Source organism: Mandrillus leucophaeus, unplaced genomic scaffold (assembly GCF_000951045.1).
Source record: "Mandrillus leucophaeus isolate KB7577 unplaced genomic scaffold, Mleu.le_1.0 Scaffold522, whole genome shotgun sequence".
In the NCBI taxonomy this organism is placed as follows: Eukaryota; Metazoa; Chordata; class Mammalia; order Primates; family Cercopithecidae; genus Mandrillus; species Mandrillus leucophaeus.
The window spans coordinates 847,232-868,812 of NW_012105609.1; the positions used below are offsets into that span (position 1 = coordinate 847,232).

General features: G+C 49.6%; 2 protein-coding genes across 2 annotated transcripts in view; both read right to left on the reverse strand.

The window, feature by feature from the left end:
• The window catches only part of GFOD2 (glucose-fructose oxidoreductase domain containing 2), a 53,013-nt gene extending 42,680 nt beyond the window's left edge, over positions 1 to 10,333 (reverse strand). Inside the window, exon 1 of the mRNA XM_011996707.1 lies at positions 10,075 to 10,333. The gene's annotated coding sequence lies outside the window, so the exon portion shown is untranslated. The remainder of the gene's footprint in view (positions 1 to 10,074) is intronic.
• Positions 10,334 to 14,451: 4,118 nt separating this feature from the next.
• Positions 14,452 to 21,581, reverse strand: part of RANBP10 (RAN binding protein 10) — an 82,775-nt gene continuing 75,645 nt past the window's right edge. The window contains exons 8-14 of the mRNA XM_011996722.1: positions 21,275 to 21,383; positions 21,015 to 21,163; positions 20,615 to 20,819; positions 19,723 to 19,844; positions 19,123 to 19,268; positions 18,710 to 18,821; positions 14,452 to 17,948 (exon numbers count right to left, since the gene is read on the reverse strand). Of these exons, the coding sequence (XP_011852112.1) occupies positions 17,818 to 17,948; positions 18,710 to 18,821; positions 19,123 to 19,268; positions 19,723 to 19,844; positions 20,615 to 20,819; positions 21,015 to 21,163; positions 21,275 to 21,383 (974 nt within the window). The 3' untranslated portion in view covers positions 14,452 to 17,817. The remainder of the gene's footprint in view (positions 17,949 to 18,709; positions 18,822 to 19,122; positions 19,269 to 19,722; positions 19,845 to 20,614; positions 20,820 to 21,014; positions 21,164 to 21,274; positions 21,384 to 21,581) is intronic.

Genomic DNA, 21,581 nt, shown 5'->3' on the forward strand with positions numbered 1-21,581 from the left:
GAGTGCAATGGCACAATCTCAGCTCACTGCAACCTCCGCCTCTCAGGTTCAAGCGATTCTTCTGCCTCAGCCTCCCAAGTAGCTGGGATTACAGGTGCACACCACTACGCCTAGACAATTTTGTAGTTTTAGTAGAGACAGGGTTTCACCATGTTGGCCAGGCTGGTCTTGAACTCCTGACCTCCAGTAATCCACCCGCCTCGGCCTCCCAAAGTGCTGGGATTATAGGTGTGAGCCACTGCACCCGGCCTATTTATTTTTTGAAATGGAGTCTCCCTCTGTCACCCAGGCTGGAGTGCAGTGGCACCATCTCGGCTTACTGCAACCTCTGCCTCCAGTGTTCAAGCAATTCTCAAGCGTCTGCCTCCCGAGTAGCTGGGATTACAGGTACACACCACCACACCTGGCTAACTGTTGCAGTTTTAGTAGAGACGGGGTTTCACCATGTTGGCCAGGATGGTCTCGAACGTCTGACCTCAAGTGATCTGGCCTCCCAAAGTGCTGGGATAACAGGCATGAGCCTCTGTGCCCAGTCATTCCCTAATATTTTTAAATGCCACCTGAATCAAGCATTATGCCAGGAGTTGGGACATACAAGCATGATCCAAACAAACAGGCCAGGTCCCTGGAGCTTACAGTTTCCATTTCTTGCTACCCTTAGCCAAATACCAAGGCCTGATGTGACTGAAGAACATAGTGAGTGTTCAAAGACCTTTCCCTGTGGCAGGCATGTAAACCAAGACTCTGCCTTTGCCTTTGAATCACTGAGGTAAAGCACACTTGTCTGCGATGCACATGAAGTAGCCAACCCTAGAGAGGTGTTACCTGTGGTCCCAAGAAGAGGGTATTTAATTATGCTAAACATTTTTCAATGTGCAAACCTAATTGACTGAAGTTTTCTTGTGTTTTCTACCTTCTATATAGATAGGATTGCTCTGTTTCTGAGAAAAGTGCTTGCTATTTCAATGGTAGCAAAAGACACTTTGGGTCACCCATCTGTCTTCCTTCTGGATTTCAGGGTACTCAAGAGTGCAGGAACCCTGATGGGTGTTCTCTAACTCTGTGTTACATAGTCTCTGGTCACTGGGAAGGTTAAGTAGTTCCCCCGCGACAGGAAAGGTCCAGTGCCCTTCACAAGCACCACCTACTTATACACAGAAAACGGCTTACCAGCTGGGCCATGACCATGTTGAGTAGTGAGTTAACAATCTTCCAGCTAGCTGCTAAATGAGAGATGTAAAATATCGAATCTCAGTGGCTGAGGCATGAGAATCACTTGAAACCGGGAGGTGGAGGCAGCAGTGAGCTAAGATCCCAGCACTGCACTCCAGCCTGGGCAACAGAGCAAGATTGTCTCAAAAAAAAAAAAAAAACACCACGAGGCCAGGCGTGGTGGCTGATGCCTGTAATCCCAGGACTTTGGGAGGCTGAGACGGGTGAATCACCTGAGGTCAGGAGTTCAAGACCAGCCTAACCAATATGATGAAACCCCGTCTCTACTAAAAATAAGAAATTACCCAGGCATGGTGGCATGCTCCTGTAATCCCAGCTACTTGGGAGGGTGAGACAGGAGAATCAGTTGAACGTGGGAGGCGGAGGTTGCGGTGAGCCAAGATTGCACCACTGCACTCTAGCCTGGGCAACAAGAGCGAAACTCCGTCTCAAAGGAAAAAAAAAAAGCAATAAAACAAACACAAAAAAACCCACCATGAACAGGAGCAAGCCCAAGGCTAAGAGAACTAAAACAGTCATTGAATTACAGTGATTTATTTTGAAAATAACATCAGATAAGAAATACTATGTTAAATCATCTTCCCCATTGCTCCAAAATACAAGCTGTGTCCCCTGAGCTTCTGAATGTGAGTTCAGGAATATGAATACAAAAGGTTGAAAAGCAACCGGATGTATAACTGACCTCTCTTCCATCCCCCTTCTCCCTGACAATCAGAGGATGCTTTGCAGGATAATTACACAATCTCACGTGCTCCCAGAGTCACCCCTAGAAGGGCCTCTCAGAAAGAATCATTTCCTAGGAGGAGCTACCCTGCCATAAAAACCACTAGCCACATGGAACATCCTATAATATACTCAAGCACCACTAAAGAAACCCAAATGGTCAAAACCACCTGTCAACAAGAAACAGCAGTCTTAGAAAGCAATATTTAAGATCTATATAGTCACTTTTTTTTTTTTTTGGAGACAGAGTCTTGCTCTGTCACCTAGGTTGGAGTGTGGTGGCATGATCTCGGCTGACCGCAACCTCCGCCTCCTAGGTTTAAGTGATTTTCCTGCCTCAGCCTCCCAAGAAGCTGTGATTACAGGCATGCACCACCACACCCGGCTAATTTTTGTAGTTTTAGTAGAGATGGGGTTTCACTATGTTGCCCGGGGTCATCTCGAACTCCTGACCTCAAGTGATCCAACCGCCTCGGCCTCCCAAAGTGCTGGGATTACAGGTGTGAGCCACTGTGCCCAGTCGTGTATAGTCACCTTTCAATTACACACACACAAACACACACACTCGTTATCCAGGTAACCTCATTACTGTTTGGTTCACTGACACCTGGGAAAGGAAACATCAGTGCCACCTAGTAGTCCCTGCCATCATTCTCCCCACTCACAAACCAATTTTCATAGAGTGAGAGGGGGTGAAGTCTCTCAGAAGATGAGTTTATATCCTCATTTATACCAGCAAAAAACTTTTAAGAGGGTTTACTTTTTAAAATATAGACCCATCTCTATTAGGAGTACAAGTACTGTAGTAAATGCAACACAAGCTATTTCAGTACTGTTTGTTTGAAATCTGTGTTGTTCATGTATTGTGATTTAACTTGTTGATGCATGTAAATTGGATGCATTTTGTTGCCACTGCATGTTTGTATTTTAAGGAGTCTCACTGTGTCGCCCAGGCTGGAGTGCAGTGGCACAATCTCAGTTCACTGCAACCTCTGCTTCCTGGGTTCAAGCCATTCTCCTGCTTCAGCCTCCCGAGTAGCTGAGATTACAGGTGTGCACCACCACCACTGGCTAATATTTATTTATTTATTATTTATTTTTTGAGACAGAGTCTTGCTCTGTTGCCCAAGCTGGAGAGCAGTGGCATGATCTCGGCTCACTGCAGCCTCTGCCTCCTGGGTTAAAGCAATTCTCCTGCCTCAGCCTCCTGAGTAGCCGGGACTACAGGCAGGTGCCACCACGCCCAGCTAATTTTTGTATTTTTAGTAGAGATGGGGTTTCACCATGTTGGCCAGGCTGGTCTTGAACTCCTGACCTCAGGTGACTGGCCTGTCTTGGCCTCCCAAAGTGCTGGGATTACAGGTATGAGCCACCGTGCCTGGCTGCCACTACATGTTAAATGGTGGTCAATGTTTTTACAAAGAAATTCAACCAAAAATAATAAATAATAATAATAATAAAATATATACTAAGACAACTATGGTGTTTTCTTATGTTCTATTTTGGCTACTTTTTTACATTTGTTTGGTGATCATATTGTATTCACAGTTTTGTATCCTGAGTTATTTTACTTACTCTTTTGACACAAGCATTTTTCTTTTTTCTTTTTGAGATGGAGTCTTACTGTCACCCAGGTTAGAGTGCAGTGATGCAATCTCGGCTCACTGCAACCTCTGCCTCCCAGGTTCAAGTGATTCTCCTGCCTCAGCCTCCTGAGTAGCTGGGACTACAAGCATGCACCACCACACCCAGCTAATTTTCTGTATTTTTTCGTGGAGACAGGGTTTCGCCATCTGGGTCAGGCTGGTCTTGAACTCCTGGCCTCAAGTGATCCGCCCACCTCAGCCTCTGAAAGTGTTGGGATTACATGCGTGAGCCACCACACCCAGCCAGACATAAGGATTTTTCATGGTATCATAAATAGTTTTATGGGTTATATAATAGATATGTCATTGTGAAAGCGGAAAGACAAACTTAAATTGTTTTTCCTCTGCTTTAACACCACAACGATCAACACAGAAGACCAATGTGTGGGGGTTTCTCCCCATACACCAGGCTAGCAAGCAATTCTGCAGTCAACACCTGTTGGGTGTCCCTCAATTTAATTGTGACGTTATCTACCTGGAGAATCGCATCAGATCCCCCGGGTAGAGGGCTCGGTCCCACAGACTTCCCCTCCCCAACTTCCAAAGCCATCAAAAGCCCCAGGTTATTTCAACTGTGCCTCTGCCTGATGGGCTACAGAATGGAGATCCTATGACTCTCTCCTTCAGATCAATTAATCTGCTAGGGCAGCTCACAGAACTCTGTGGAAAACGTACTTTTATTTACTAGTTTATTATAAAGAACATTATAAAGGATAGAGATGAAGAAGGTACATAGGGCAAGGTATGGGGGAAGGGGCTTGGCGCTTTCGTGCCCTCCCTGTGTTTATGGAGGCTTCATTAACTAGGCATGATTGATTAAACCACTGGCCATTGATGATCAACTTAACCTTCAGTCCTGCTCTCCTCCCCAGAGGTTGGGGAGTGGGGCTGAAAGTCACAACCCTCTAATAATGCTTTGATGTTTCCTGTGACCAGTCCTCAGCCTGAAACTACCCAGGAGCTGCCAGCCACCAGCCAACTCACTAGCATACAAAAATCCATCACTTAGGAGATTTCAGGGATTTGGTTGGTGCAAAAGCAATCGTGGTTTTTGCCATTACTTTGCAGCAAAATCCGCAACTGCTTTTGCACCAACCTACTGAAATTGCATGCCAGGAAACAGAGACAGAAGACCAAATATACATTTCACAATATCACAGCCACTGACCATGTGAACGAGCTTTTCATTCTCTACTGTTACACATTTACGACATTTTCATTTTGCTTCCCAGGTTAAGAAATTATGGTCTAGTGGCCAGTCAGGGTCGCTCCCACCTGTAATCCCAGCACTTTGGGAGGTTGAGGTGAGCAGATCACTGAGGCCAGGAATTCAAGATCAGCCTGGCCAACATGACAAAACCCCCATCTCTACTAAAAATGCAAAAATTAGCCAGGCATGAAGGCGCACACCTGTAATCCCAGCTACTCGGGAGGCTGAGGCACAAGAATCGCTTGAACCCAGGAGGTGGACACTGCAGTGAGCCACAATTGTGCTAATACACTCCAACCTGGGAGATAGAAACACTGTCTCAAAAAAAATTATGATCCAGAAATTACACGATTTGCCTAAGGTTATCATCCTAAGTAAAATACAATTGTGAAAGTAAATGATGAAGATTTTGAGGTTATAAAGTGATACAGTAGAATCTCAAAGCCAAGTAGAAGTGTTCTGGGTTCTATTTTGGGGTTATCTATTCTCATGAGAAATTGAGAGCTGACAATTTGAGAGAAGCAGTTATCCCAGGTCAGAAAGGAAGACCACACTAAGTACCCAGTTCCCATTTCTCACAGCCTTCATTCCAAATCCTTGGATTTGGATCAAATAGAGGATTGATAGAAATCTTTACAGAAGCTCTTGGGAACGACTTAGAGAGGTGGCAGAGAGCGTGAGCTATGTTCCCATGAATTTCAAGACTATCCAGGGTCCCAAACAGTATATACATTTTATCACCGGCTACCTTGAGAAATGACAGTACTTTGGACAAAAACACCACTTGCAACTCCCTTTCTAAGAGCAGGAGCTAGCAAACAAGTGCTTAAGGATAGGGTTTAAGTGTACTAAGTAAAGTGGAAATATTCAACTTTCCTTCTTAATGTTTAATCCATATTTGCTTTTTTTTTTTTTTTTGAGACATACTTTTGCTCTTGTTGCCCAGGCTGGAGTGCAACGGCATGATCTTGGCTCACTGCAACCTCTGCCTCCTGGGTTCAAGCGATTCTCCTGCCTCAGCCTCCCTAGTAGCTGGGATCACAAGGACCCGCCAGGATACCCAGCTAATTTTTTGTATTTTTAGTAGAGACAGGGTTTCACTATGTTGGCCAGGCTGGTCTCCAACTCCCGACCTCAGGCGATCCACCCGCCTTGGCCTCCCAAAGTGCTGGGATTACAGGCGTGAGCCATTGCGCCTGGCTCTAATCCATATTTTCTTTTTTTTTTTTTTTGAGACGGAGTCTCGCTCTGTCACCCAGGCTGGAGTGCAGTGGCTCAATCTCGGCTCACTGCAAGCTCCGCCTTCCAGGTTCACACCATTCTCCTGCCTCAGCCTCCAGAGTAGCTGGGACTACAGGTGTCCGCCACCACGCCCAGCTAATTTTTTGTACTTTTAGTAGAGACGGGGTTTCACTGTGTTAGCCAGGATGGTCTCAATCTCCTGATCTCGTGATCCGCCCACCTCAGCCTCCCAAAGTCTAATCCATATTTTCTAAGTGTTTATTCACATCACTATGAGAGAAAATTTTCATTTCTTACGTCTTTGAAGACAAGGTACTTTAGTGAGCTCATTCCCGACCCAATGTCTAACTTATAAGGGGGTGTTAGAGTATAGGGAAGTCTTCCTGCTTTCATGTTTTTCTCAGTATCTCTTATCATTCTAACTTTCATGAACCCAAGTTTTTCAAGTATCTTTCATTCTCAATTTTTAAAACACCTGCCATTTAAATTTTCAATAAGGACTTTTAGACTCCAAATTTCAGTTTACTTTTAAGTTTGCTAATATAAACCTACTACTTTTGAATGTAAGAAAGACAATGTTCCATTACTAAACTGCATATAAGTTCTCAAAAATAGCAAAATCTCCAACTCCACTCTTTCCTAGATGTACTCTAATTCCAATTGTGGATTTGTTCTAGAATTGGACCCCCTGTCACAGAGACCCCCATCTCTTAAAAAAAAAAAAGACAAACTTTTTTTTATTAGCTGGCTATGGTGACATGCACCTGTGGTCCCAGCTACTCAGGAGGCTGAGGTGGGGGGATCACTTGAGCCCAGGAGTCAGAGGCTGCAATGAGCTGTGATCACGCCACTGTATTCCAGCCTTGGTGACAGAGCAAGACCCGTCTCAAAAATGAATAAACATTTTTAAAAAAAATGCATGAGTGACTTTTCAGGCATCAGAAAGGCACTTTTCCTATTTCCAAGTTAGCGGTCTCTCTGATTCTTGTGTTTTCCGAACACCAACCTCTGCATTTCAACTTCTAACATCAGATGACGTTGCATCCCCATTCCATTTCTCCTCTTATGGGAAAACTAGAAAATCAGTTCAGTGAAAGTAGCTTCTGTTAGCATTGCTGGTTTATCTGGTAGTTTCCTCACAGTTGGCCTGTCAAACACTGTTGATTACTTTATTACAGGCCAGATATGATAACTGCCCTCAGTTGCTCCAGAAAATGGCATAGAAGTTAAGTAATTATTTGTCAAAGGTTTCACTGTCATAGCAACCAGGACTTTTGAGAGTCCTCTGTAAATCTACTCTTCTCTGAAAACAAGTGTTTTTCTGATTGGAGTTCAGAAAACGCACACAAATCCACAGGGCACACCACAGCCATATTTAAGCAGTACCCTCTCCAAAGCTCATTCAAAGTATTTGGGCCCACGTTCAAAACACTCTCCCACACTCCATCTAGTTCCACAGATGGCAACTGCTCCCTTCCATTTTACCTTGACTTGATTTTGGCCTCCTTGTCTTACCTTCCTCTGGGTCAACCTGAAAGTAATGAAGGTTTCTGCACAGAACACAATGATTTTCATGAAGTCTTTCTGACAGAATTTGGTTAACAGTACTGATTTTCCGCACAGGTTACATCTGCTTCTGATAATGCTCCATTGTATCTCCTGAGGTATTTATACAAAATAACCCCACAAGTGCAAGAAAAGTCAGTAAAAAGCACAGTCACAATACCCATAGTTATGGTATGATGCTGAAATTATGAAGCCAAAACAAAGTTTTCTTCTTTTTTTTTTTGAACCAGAGTTTAGCTCTTGTCATCCAGGCTGGAGTGCAATGGCGCGGTATCGGCTCACTGCGAATTCTGCCTCCCAGGTTCAAGCGATTCTCCTGCCTCAGCCTTCCAAGTAGCTGGAATTACAGACGTGTACCACCATGCCCAGCTAATTTTGTATTTTCAGTAGAGATGGGGTTTCATTATGTTGGTGAGGCTGGTCTCAAACTCCTGACCTCAGATGATCCACCCACCTCGGCCTCTCAAAGTGCTAGGATTACAGGCATGAGCCACTGCGCCCGGCCCAAAGCGTTCTTCTTTAAACTGATTTCACCTGTTAACATTATTATACTTCCAATCTATCTTCTTATAAGGGCAAGGGGAAAAACCTGCTGCAAAGTCAAATGTAAATAGAAAATTTGTTTTTATCAAGAGAGGGACAAACTAGCTTTGATGATTAGAATCAGGGACCATCTTTTAAAAATCACATACTTCTAATTTTTAAGTTTTGGGTCAGGAGAGGCTTTTTAAAAAATTGCTAGTTCTACTACTAATGTGTTCTAGTATTACTATAGAAATCAGATATCAATTGCCCTAGCAAATAAAAACAATAATGAGGGCTGGGCGTGGTGGCTCACACCTGTAATCTCAGCACTTTGGGAGGCCGAGGCAGGCAGATCATCTGAGGTCAGGAGTTCAAGACCAGTCTGGCCAACATGTGAAACCCCTTCTCTACTAAACATACAAAAATTAGCTGGGCATGGTGGTACATGCCTGTAGTCCCAGCTACTTGGGAGGCTGAGGCCGGAGAATCGCTTGAACCTGGGAGACGGAGGTTGCAGTGAGCTGAGACTGCACCACTGCACTCCAGCGTGGGTGACAGAGACTCCGTCTCAATAAATAAATAAATAAACAAACCCAAACCAATGATTATTCCATAACAAAAGTGGGAAAACCAGGTGGTAAGAGAAAACCTCTCACAATAGGATCTTTATCTGTGAAATAAGGAATCGACCAACAGAAGCGTCTGTTGAAAATTTTCCTCTCTTGGTCCATGCAGGTTCTCTAAACTCCCAATCCCAAAAGCAGTTAATTTTTTCACGATTTCTGTAAAATGGATGGCCTTAAAATTCTTTTGTTCTCTAGTGTAGCTTTTCAGAAGGAAGTAAGTTTCCTTATCAAGAATGAATCTAGCTTCCCCGACTCAAAGAAAACCATCTTCTCTATATTGCTCCATATCACAATAAATTTAAGTGTCTTCCTTTTCTAAATTAAATGCTGTTCCCTTCAACTTAAGGACCACACACTAAGGGCTATTCCTTTAGAGGCTTTTGGGCCCCACAGATCACAAAGGTGGTGCCCTGCCCCAGTTCTTTTTGGACATTTAAAAGGGCATCCACTTTCTTGCCCTCAGGATGACATTATGGGAACAATGAACATAAATAAGACAGTTAAATAAGCTTCCTTGATGCCTATCCAATGCAGCTTTCAACTCTTCTACCCTGCCTTGTTCTTTAGATCGTGCTGTAGTCTGGAGGATAAACTCTTCACACAATCATTCCCAAGCCCTCATGTTCCTGTCCACTCTTCCTCCCTCACCTTTTAAGTGTGATAGGGCCTTGATGGGAATACCTCACTTCACCTTTTGTCTCAAGTCCATCTGCTTCCTTTCAGAGCTACAAAGGTAGGCCAGGGCCACTGAGACGTGGCCATAGGGTATATGGGGGCTGGCAGAGTCACTCGCACCTTCTGGGGTGTCCCTTCTTCCACCTGTCAACTGAACACCCGTTTCTTAAATATTTATCCCCAAAAGTCCCATATCATTCTGAAAGGGGATGAACTAGCTACTCCACGAGCCCTTTGTCCCAAGCTTCTACACCTCACACACATCCTCATCCACAAAGCGTCCATCCTAACACAGGCAGGAGGTCGGCTAGGCACAGGGCAGGGGAGACTAGGTTTTTGCATCTGGTAAAGGATGGATTATGTCTCAGGTTCTTCCAGAATCCCAAATCCTATAATTCTACCACCAAGCCTGCGGGTCCTATTTCTGCGGTGGAAAGGGCGAACCCCAAGGCGACCCTTCACTCCGCCCGCCTGCAGGCAGTTGGAACGAGCCCCCTCCAGCCCCGGCTCTGCGGGTCCACGCCTCCAACCTCCTGCGCCGGGCCGCGGAGGAGGCCCTGTCGCCGCCAGCTCCCGGCCGCGCCATGCCCTCTTTCGCCCTCATCCGCCGCCGCTGGCCGCCTCTCACCTGGCACGCTGGCATCGCCCACTCCGCGCTGCACTGGAGACCATGGGTCCCGGGGGGTCTCGGCGGCCACCCATCCGCTTTAAGGAAGGCTGGCGGGGATGCGCGGGCCCCGGAGTCCAGGGCGCCGCCACCCGGAACGCGCCGCCTGGTTTCTAAGGAACGGGGGGCTCTGGAAAGGGAGGGGCGGGACGGCATAAGGACTGCGCATGCTCTATAACGGGGTTGGGCCTACGATGGGAGGGGCCGTAGCGGGGAACTGCGCATGCTCGCAGGTTGGGGGCGGAGCTTAAGCAGCCTGGCTAGGAGGCTCAGGTAGTTCATTTCCGGCGGCGGAGGCGGCGGAGCCAGCGGTTTCCTAAGCTTGGCTTCTCTCCGGTCCGCTGACCGGCGTCAAGAACCAGGTTTTGGGAGCTGTGGTTAGCCTCGGTGGTCCTGGAATGAAAGACGATTTCTTGTTGGGCAACGACATATCTGCAGAAGGCCAGTTCTCTCGAACTCGTCGGACTTCCTGGCTTCCTGACTCCCAGTGACTCTTTTTTCCGTTTTCTCAGGTGCCTATCTGGGCTCCTCTTCCTCTGGATGTTTTTTGATTGTTCTTTAAATATCAGTGCTCTTCAGGACTGTGACCTCAGTCCCCTTGGCCTCTTTACTGAAGCCTATGCCCCACCAAAGTAAATAGAAGACTGTCCGCTAGAGTAAGGAAGCCAGTAGATCTTAGAATAAAACTGGCTGTGTAGGAAATGTGATTGGGGTTTGTATCTGCATGGGGAGCCCCCATCCCTGCTTGTCTGACCCTCCTGCTGAGTATCAAGATCCCCACTCAGCTGGCATTAGGATGGTCTCCCAGCCATCATTCCAGAGCAGCCTGTGATGACAGAATATGTCAGCTGACCTAAGCGTGAGGCAGTTCCTACTGAGATATGCTAACTAGCAGTAGAGCTATCCCTGCTTTGAGCGGAGGAGACAGGACTCCTACCACCTGTGAGCATGGAAGGCTCCCAGAGTGATAAGAAGTTGTAACCCCTAAACCCCCCCTCTTCTAATGGTGTTTTATCCTTTCTCTCCTGGATCCTCAAGAGCCAGGCGGAAGGGAGGCAGAGTCAAAATGTGCCTGTTTGATCTGTTTCTTAGTCATTGTTCAGAGTTCCACTCTTCTTGAGTAGGATTTCTCAACAATGGCACTACTGACATTTTGGACCTGATAATTCTTTGTTGGGCAGGGATGGGGGGAGCTGTCTGCATTGTAGGATGTTTGGCAGCATCCCTGGCTCTACCCAGTAGATGCCAGTAGCACCCCAAGCCCAGTTGTGACTACCAAAAAATCTCCAGACATTGCCAAGTGTCTCCCTGGGAGCAAAATCATTCCCAGTTGAGAACCACTAGTCTAGAGGAAAATGAGCCTACTCTGGCTTTATTTATATAGAACCAGGACTTTATGCTTAATGTAAAACCCACATTTTCCCCTCTATGCTACCTCTTCCCTAAGAGCATTCTTTTTTTTTTTTTTTTTTTTAAGATGGAGTCTCACTGTGTCACCAAGGCTGGAGTGCAGTGGTGTCATCTCGGCTCACTGCAAGCTCCGCCTCCCGAGTTCACGCCATTCTCCTGCCTCAGCCTCCCGAGTAGCTGGGACTACAGGCGCCCGCCAGCACACCTGGGTAATATTTTTTTTTTTTTTTTTTTGGATTTTTAGTAGAGATGGGGTTTCACCGTGGTCTGGATCTCCTGACCTCGTGATCCACCCGCCTCGGCCTCCCAAAGTGCTGGGATTACAGGCGTGAGCCACTGCACCCAGCCCCTAAGAGCATTCTATAGAGTAATAGTCCTATAAGATTCTGTTGAGTGACACAGTCTAGTAATGTAAGTTTGGAAAGTGCAGGGTTAAACAACACATTTCAGCACAGGATTGTGAGCTTTTAATTAGCTGGTGGCAATCACTGTGAACATCTGTAAGACAGTTTTCCTAATTTACCAGACCACAGAAGAACCCTTTTCCTTTGGCAAACCTCCCAATTCCAGTGACTTTTAATCACTGCCTGCCCCCTTCTGTTATCTGTGTTATTTTGTGGTACTATTATCCATCCTGTCACCCCCAACCAAAGTCTGCATTTGCCTTGTCTCTTGCTTCTCCTGTTTCCCTCACATTGTTATTCATCTTGTTGTACCTCCATTTCTCTCCTAAATATTTCTCAAACCTGCCCTCTTTGCAGCCTCCTGCCTGGGTTCTTTTGCTCCCATTTGTCTCCAGTACCACCTCCAGGCGGACACCAGCATGATCTACCATATCCCTCCTCTGCATAAAACCCTGGTGCCTTGGGGACAGGGGAGGCAGGAGTGGGCCAGTCACACCAGTGGGCATCCTCATGGAGGAAGGATGCTCATGTGTACTGTGTGTGTCCCTGTGTGCCAAGCGCTGCTGTATATCTGCCATAATCCCCTACCTCCACGGGGCAGAAGGATTTACCATGTTTTAAGGATGGGGAAACAGTCTGGGAGGAAGAGGTTAACTTTCCATGTTAACACAGTAAACAGGGCTGTCGATGCAAGGATTTTGAACACAAGCTCTTGCTCCTCAGACAAGAGACAGGAAGCTAATTTCAATACCCGTCAGGCTGGGTGCCATGGCTCACGCCCATTATCCTGGTACTTTGGGAGGCCAAGGCAGGAGGATTGCTTGAGACCAGGAGTTTGAGACCAGCCTGGCCAACATGGTGAAACTTCTCTATAAAATATACAAAACTTAGCCAGGCATGGGGACACATACCTGTAGTTTTAGCAACTTGGGAGGCAGAGGTGGGAGGATCGCATGAGCCTGGGAGGTTGAGGTAGCAGTGAGCCATAATCATGCCACTGCACTCCAGCCTGGGAGACAGAGCAAGATTTTGTCTCAAAAAAAACTACCCCAAAAACAACAACTCTCAAAAGAGGTATGCTCAGAAAACTTTCTGACTGTGCAATATTTGAGGAGAATAATATTTAGATTTTTTTTTTTTTTTTTTTTTTTCAGACAGGGCCTTGCTCTGTCATCCAGGCTGGAGTACAGTGGCTCGATCATGGCTCACTGCAACCTCAACCACCCAGGCTCAAGCAATCCTCCAGCCTCAGCCTCCTGAGAAGCTGGGGCCACAGGCACACACCAACATGTCTAATTTTTTCCATTTTTTGTAGAGACAGGGTCTCGCTATGTTGCCCAGATTGGCCTCGAATTCCTGGGGTCAAGCGATCCTCCTGCCTTGGTCTCCCAAAGTGCTGGGATTACAGGCATGAGCCACTGCACCTGGCCCTGGAATGTTTTGTTGTTGTTGTTGTTTGAGATGGAGTTTTGCTCGTCACCCAGGGTGGAGTGCAGTGGTGCGATCTTGGCTCACTGAAACCTTTGCCTCTCAGGTTCAAGCAATTCTCCTGCCTCAGCCTCCCTAGTAGCTGGGATTACAGGAGCCCGCCACCACACCCAGCTAATTTGTGTACTTTTAGTAGAGACGGGGTTTCACCATGTTGGCTAGGCTGGTCTCAAACTCCTGACCTCAGGTGATCTGCTCGCCTCGACCTCCCAAAGTGCTGAGATTACAGGTGTGAGCCGCTGCGCCTGGCTCTGGAATGTATTCTTAATATCTTATTTTTGTTGGGAGAGGTTCCTGTGGCCCACCTTTATTTAGTTGAATTTTTTTTTTGAGACAGAGTCTCACTCTGTCACCCAGGCTGGAGTGCAGTGGTACGATCTCAGCTGACTGCAGCCTTGACCCAGGCTGGAGTGCAGTGGTATGACTTCCGCTCACTGCAAGCTCCGCGTCCCGGGTTCACACCATTCTCCTGCCTCAGCCTCCCAAGTAACTGGGACTACAGGCACCTGCCACCACACCCAGCTAATTTTTTGTATTTTTAGTAGAGACGGGGTTTCACCATGTTAGCCAGGATGGTCTCATCTCCTGAACTCGTGATCCACCCACCTCGGCCTCCCAAAGTGCTTGGATTACAGGCGTGAGCCACTGCACCTGGCCAATTTTTGTCTTTTTTGTAGAGACAGGGTTTCGCCATGTTGCCCAGGCTGTTCTCGAACTCCTGAGCTCAAGGGATCCACCTGCCTCAGCCTCCCAACGTGCTAAGATTATTGGCGTGAGTCACTGCTCCAGGGCTCTTTAGGTGAATTTGCTACTTTTTCTTTGTCTAAGATGAAAGCCGTTTCAAGAGAGAACTGAGGTTTAAGTACCTGTCCTCTTTGGGGTCTTACAAATACAGTTTCAAGGGTCCTTGAGGAAGGCACCTAAGGGCCTGGGCACTTGAGAGGCTGGGAAGGGCCCAAATCCTTTAGGACAGGATGTGTCACAGAAGGGGTGCCAACCTCAGTAAGACTCAAAACAGAGACCAGACACACATGACTGCTCATGGATGTGTATTTTAATAAAAATAATTCTGTCAAAATACAACAGGAGTTTTTTTTTTTTTTAATCTCTCAAGTACAATTTTAATAAGATGTTTTGTGTTAGAGTTCTCTCTCCATCCTCCCACACCCACAAGTTTCATGCTAATGCCAAGTATCAACTCTCGAGGACAAAGGCAAAACCAGTGTGCACAATGTGGAGGATGTCTGTTTCAGCTGTAGTTACTAATGGAGGAAAACCCGATGCAAAGAGGCAAGTGCCTGAGGCAGCCAGAGGCCACAGTCTGGCCACAGGTCTGGGTGCATGAGACTGGCAGTCTAGTAGGGCTCCACTGCCTGGCTGCCACACGGGTGCATACCTGAGTTGTGAGCAACCAAAGGAACTTTCAGCTCTGACAGTTCTCTGCCTTATCTTCTTTGTGCTTGCTTAAGGAGTGGGAAGGCGCTGGGTGGCCAGGCAGTCCCCACTTCTGTCTCGTGGTGTCCGTTTTCATGGCCTGCACCCAGCCACAGACCCATGTGGATGGGAATGGGGGTTCTGGCTTGCTATGAGTGCCAGTTTTTGCTCTGGAAGGAGTGACCATTTGGTGCCACAAGGGGAAAGTGAGTAGGGAAGGCTGCTCCCCAGAGCTGGACAAACCAAGAAAGCCAGGTCTTCCTCCTGCCGCCACGAGTCAGGTCCAGCCCTTCACCAGGGCTCCCCCAGGTGCCTTTCCCACTCCAGGCTCCTGGAAGCAGGCTGGTAGGACTGGATGTGCATAAGGGGCACCTCCGGCTGGCAGGCAGGCCTGGACTCTCAGCAAGAGAGTGGGCTCAAGCAGCTTGGTTTTGGCCCTCTCCACAGCTTGTGGGGCAAAGGCTTATGTCCCAAAGGTGAGCTGCCCAACTGGGACAGAGAGCCCCTCTGGAGAGGAACAGAGTAAACAACTTGGACTCAGCTGAAACAGTGAGATAAGGCACAGAAAATGGGGAGGTGGCCATGGGTACCGAGTGCAAGCCAGGCAGACACCCAACCCCATGCAGCACACAGCTGTCCCGAGCCCTCCTGGGCCCTCTCAGCCACTCCACAACCTAAGCTCAGGCACCCATCCTCATCCCTGACACAACCCTGAAGGTAGCAGCTTCTCACATACTGCTGGAGGGCACATCAGCCTAACCCCTCATGGGGCTTATCTGCCATTCAGTTTCAGGACTAAATAAACAGTGTTGCCCAACCCACAGGGATAAGGGATAGTCTCAGCTCGGCTACTAATTTGCTGTGTGACTTTAGCCAAGTCACTTAATCTCCTGGGTCTGTTTCCTTATCTGTAGCAGGAGAGGAATGGGGGAGATGTTCACTGAACCCCATTCCAACTGCAAAAGCCTGTGGTTTCAATTCCCAATCCCGCTAGGCTGTGATCATTTTAACAGCCTGATATTTCCAACCTCTGGGTTTGGGAGCTAGGTAGCCCCAGGCTGTCACAAGAGATGAATTTCCTTTACGGACAGGACACCTCCTAACAGGCCATGGTCTATGGGCCTGCCAGCCCCAAGGACCAAGAAAAAGCAGCAGCTATAGGATCATTTCCCAAGGCAGAATTCTGAGAGCACAGGGCCCAGGGCCCTGGCCCCATCACCAGCAGTTGGTCCAATTCAATCATTTTTCTTGTTGCCCAGCTGTGGGCCCAGTGAGGCCTGGTGAGCAATGAGTATCTCAGGCCACACCAACCATTCCCATGTCCACCAATATGGAGCAGGAGCTTGCACAGCCCAGATTCAGGCAGGGACTGAAAGTTCAACTTCTGGCCTTGCCATGGCTGACCCTACTCTTTGCATGGGCGGCTTCTGCACTCCCCTCACACTGTGAAGCACGTATGATAATTCCAGCCCGTCCTGGTGCTCCTCTGTGTAGGCTTCCTCCCTTTCCTCCTCCAGGGCAGCCAGTCCTCTCCACAGATGGGCCACCCCAAGTCCTGGCAACCATCTCAGCCTTTCCTTTTCTGATTCCCCAATGGTAGCGGGACCATTTTTACTCCGCCAGCTGTAAGGATCTATCTGAAACAGCTGGTGGGACATCTGTAAAGCTGATGGAGTCCTATCCTCTGGCCAGCAAATACTCCCAACAGTCTTTCCTAAGACTGGCTAGGGTCCAGCTGCAGGGAGCTGTCTGGTACAGTGGCAGTGAAGTCTGGCCTAGGGGATCAAGGATTCCAAACGCTCCCTGGAGTAGCAGCCCAAGAACCTGCCTCCACAAGGTACTGGTTTCTCAACAGAAAGCATCCATTCTCTCAGAGCTGTGCAGAGATGGTGAAGATCCAGGCAGGAAGAAAGCAGCCCCTGTACTCAAGGGCCTCTGTCCTGGGATGGAGTCTTCTTTCTGGCAGCCTGACACACAGAAGCTCTCAGGACGAAGGCAGGTAGTTTCCAGGCAATCAATTTAGAGTAAATGTATTATTTGGCCATCTTAACAACAAGGGAAGGTAAGGTATTGAAAAGGGAGGAAAGGGGAGCAAGGCAAGCAGTGGGAGGTGGGGTAGAGTGGTAGATAGTGTGCTGGCCAAGGACCCTCTACCTCTGCTGTGTGGCCCTGGGTCAAGTTATCACTTCTCTGGACCCTTGGCCCTGTAGTTCTCTGCTCTGTCCAGCTCTCAGGGGCCTAGGGACCCACAGTTCTTGGGGTGCTATAAACCAACATAACCATGCCCACTAAGTGGCCCACCAAACCCTATTTGGGTTTCCTAGGCTGCAGCTCGGCCTGTGACTCAAAAAAGGGGGAGCAAAAAATAAATCACTTGGCTGAGGTGACAGAGATGATTCTTTTTTAATGAGTTGGACTCAAAGAAAACATGGTGCCTGGACAGCCTCACCCAAGAGGTGCTGGACCACTAATGCTACGATAAATACTGTCTTTTTTTTAATATATATATATTTATATATATATATATAAAATCTCATTTGTTTTTTATTTATGAAAATAATAAGCTATCACCAACTTGGATAGGCTTCATCACTAAATTAGCAGAAACCAGCTCAGCACAAACTCTCCAGAGATAAATACTGGTGGCTCAGTCAGGAGAAAAAAAATTTAAAAACCCCAACCCCTCCTCAAAACAAACCCCCCCCTTTCAAAATAGAAGGCGCTACATGAGAGTAACCAGCCAATACTGTGTCACAGGCCGCTGCACGTGAAGGGGAGAGAGAGAGACTGAGGGGGTGGTGGGCAGAGAGAGGAAGGAAGGAAGGAAAGGGAGAGGGGAAAAGGCCAGGCAGGAGGAGTGGACTCTGTCCATGGCTTCCCAGTCCCTGCACCAGGTGCCTACGGAGGGCAGGGCAGCTCCAGCCCTGGGGCCAGCGGAGGGCCAGCCGGAGCCAGCCAGCACGGTCAGCTAGTGCAAGTAGTCGTCGACTCTGGCAAAGGAGCAAGAACCCAGGCCTGCTCGGGCCATGAGCCGGAGACACTCAGATGCCTGGCCCAGGGCGAGCATCAGAGGGGGCTGCTTTGGCAGGTTCTGGGACTCTGTGGAGGAAAGAAAAGGCCTGGTCACTGCCCTGCCCAGGGTTTGGGCCCAGGTCAAAGTTCCCTTGGGAGTGGAAAGAGGGGGCAGTAGACAGATTCTCTTGGAACAGTGTGTTCAGTACCTCTGTGTAAGTATGTCCCAGCCACCAGACCATGGCCCTGAGGTCATGCCAGGAACCTGAGGTCCTTAGCCCAGTGTAGAGCACTGGGCTGGCCTGGGCCCACCGCCATGGCCTAGGACCCATCATGAACTCAGCTGGGCAGATGGAGGTCAGGGTTTAGGTTCAGCCATGGGAGCCCAGGAGTCCTGAGTCACCACAGAGGGCCTATGCAGAGCCTGCTGCCCCAGTGTGGACAAACAGCTCTTACTGGGGCCAGTTGGAGTTGGGGGTGGGAACCACCCAGGTAGCCATGGGCCAGCTTTTGTTTTTGTTAGATCCACTCACCTAGGCCAGGCATGGTGGCTCACACCTGTAATCCCAGCACTTTGGTGGGCTGAAGCAGGCGGATCACCTGACGCCAGGAGTTCAAGACCAACCTGGCCAACATGGCAAAACCCCATCTCTACAAAAAATACAACTAGCCAGGCATGGTGGCATGCACCTTAGTCCCAGCGACTCAGGAGGCTGAGGCACGAAAATCGCTTAAACCCGGGAGGCGGAGGTGGAGATTGCGGTGAGCCAAGATTGTGCCACTGCACTCCAGCTTGGGCTACAGAGCAGATTCTGTCTCTAATAATAATAAAAAATAGATTCACTCACCTAAAATGGCGCTGTTGAGGGCAGCACACACAGGTTCCCTCTGGATGGGGTCAAGCTGCTGGCCTACTGGGCAGCTCCAGGGGTCTGAGTATGCCAGCAGGCTGAAGGCATCCTATAGAACAGGGCATTCTTGAGAGGACTGTGGCACACACCATAGCCCGCCCTGCTACCCATGGCTCCAGAGACAGGGCCCTGCATGATGCCCAGCCTGGAATGTGGGGTGTAGGGTCGAGCAGGGCTATACTCTCCCCAGAGCCTGGACACGCATGTCCAGTGGGCCCAGATGCCCCACTTCCCTCTGCAGACCTGGCTGGAGCCCACTCTTTCCTGCTGCCCCCTGGACTCTCCCAGAGCCACCCTGCCCCCAACACCAAATGGGGCCTGCTCTGCATGAGGTCTGGCTCATCCTGTACCTGCAACATCTCTGTGTGGGCCAAATTCTTGCCGTACTCCCGGCCCAACTGCTCACTCAAAGCCTGCAACTCACGGCCAAACAGAATGATCCTTTCTGTGGCAGCCTGGTTGCCCCCACAGAGCTGCCGCCGAGGATGCCCGTCATCTGCATCCAGAACGCAGTGAAGAATACATTAGGAGAGGTGAGGAGGGAAGGGCAGGACTGGGGTGGGGCAGGAAGGACTGGGAGGTACAGGTAAGGCAGCTACAGTTGAGGCATTCTTCTCTTCGTCCACCTGGCACACAGTCTAGGGTTCAGGGAGGACTTGGAAGCTGTCCCTCTTCCCAGCCCGCACAGACGCAGGGTGCTCATTAGGGTGGCCACGCTCTCGAACACACTCTAGCCTCAAACACAGGTGGTCTTGGCACAGGCCAGGGCCTTCGTACATTTGGAGCCACCTCAAGGACCCATCCACAATTGGCTAAGGAGGCAGTGGACAAGGTCTGGCTGGAGCTTATCAAGATGCCAAAGCCTGCCTAGCCCAGCTCCTCTCAGGGGAAGAGGGCACCCAGACTGCACACTGCCCTCAAAGAATAGCACACCAGGCCGTGGCTCTCACCCATGCTGGACTCATCCGTCTGCAGGTCCTCATGCTTGTAGGCACCGTTAACAATGCGCGTGGACATGCTTCCTAGCACACCATTGGGGTAGTGCTCTGCCTCCATCTCCATCTCACTGTCACTGTGGGGAAGGGTTGAGGTGGGAGTTGGCCCAGGGGGTGTGGTTGGAGCTGCCTGGTTGGGCCTCCTTTCAGGCTATAGCCATGGGTTGCTGTGGGTAAACCGAGGACCCCCCAGGAACATGAAAGGACAGCTCAGGCTTCCAAGTCTTCAGCACTTGACCCCTACTGTGACACCAGCTATCCTCAGAGGCCTGTCACCTGATTCCCACCCTTGTCCCAGTGCTGCCTCTGTGATTTTCCCGTCCCTGGCCCTCCTCTGAGTTCACACACCTCTTCTACATATTCCCCAACCTACTGACTGGGCCCCATGGCCCCCATGGGCATCTCTGTGGCCTTGGTTGGGAGCCAAACCCAGGTCAGCCTTGAGGTGTATCTGGGGATGCTGAGAGCCACCTAGAGCTCTAGCCTGCAGCTTAGCTTCCCCTGCCTGCCCAACCTGGCTGTCTATAAAGCCAGAGCCAGGGAAAGCTCCCTCATGATGGACCCTGAGGGTTCTCACAGGCCCGGCCTCTTTGGAGGAGACCACATCCTCAGCCTGGTATCACTGGAGCCTCTGGAGAAAGCCCAGGCCAAGGAAAGTGCAGCTAAATCGTGGGGAGGACCAGAAGCCAGAGCTGACATCTGGCCCAGTGGGCCAAAAGCTAGGACTCCAGGCACAGACCTGAGATGGAGGCTGGGGGTGAAGGGCAGGGCACTCAAAGGATAGACTGCAATGGGCCCAGCTGGCATGGGGCAGAAGGCAGAGGAGGAAGCAGAGCAAGGCAGGCACCTGGTCTCCTGGTTACTGGTACTGCTGTGGGGCTGGGACTTGGTGGAGTCTGTTGAGTTGGACTCGGAGTAATTGACGGAGGATGGGGAAGAGGAGGACGAGGAGGAGGAGGACGAGGATGAGGAGCTGGGTGCAGGGTATTTACTGTGGTTCTGTTTGCTCTTGGTGGACACGACGCCATTGCTACAGCTGGGACTGTCTGCTCCTAGAAGCCAGGGGGACAGTCAGAAGAGGAGGGGCAGCTTGCCCTCAAGTGGAGCCCCAAGAGTAACCACAGTGGTCCCATTTCCCTTCTCCCAAATCCAGCAGCGAGCCCGGAGCCCAGCCCAGGAAAGGGTATGTGGGGTGGCCTCTCTCCTCCACACCAGTTCTTCCCAGAGCCCTCTGGAGAGTGGCTGACCTGTGTTGTGCATGTGGGAACTAGTGGGGCCATGTCGGGGGCTGAGGCTGGGGGAGCCAGGGTAGCTGTCCTGGGACTTGGGGCTTCGGGAGCTCAAGCTGCGGACCTCACTGTCCGTCCCATTCACCATCTCCACAAACTGCCGGCACCTGCGGAGGGAGCGGAGCAATAATGCTCTGGTTGTGGTCCAGGCTGACGTTCCCACCACCAGCTGAAAGGGGCTGGACTCTGGGGGAGCTGGGGTCATGCCCAAGACTTACTTGAGCATGAAGAGGAGGTTGGGGTTGTGCTCCAGCAGCCCTGGGTAGAAGCGCTGGGTGGTCTCGATGGCCTCGCCCACACGGCCCTCCAGCACCAGCTTCTGGATCTCTGCAGGGTGCAAGAACACAGCAGTGAGCAAGGGCTACAGACCTCTCCTACAGCCACACGCCTGGGATGCTGCCAGCCTCAGGGCAGGGGCCGGCCATGATCAGATGGGCTGGCTCAGAGCGCCTCGCCAGCTTGAAATGCTCACAGGAGAGGAGGCTGGAGAAAGAACCTGACTGCCCAGCCCAACAGATCCTGGTT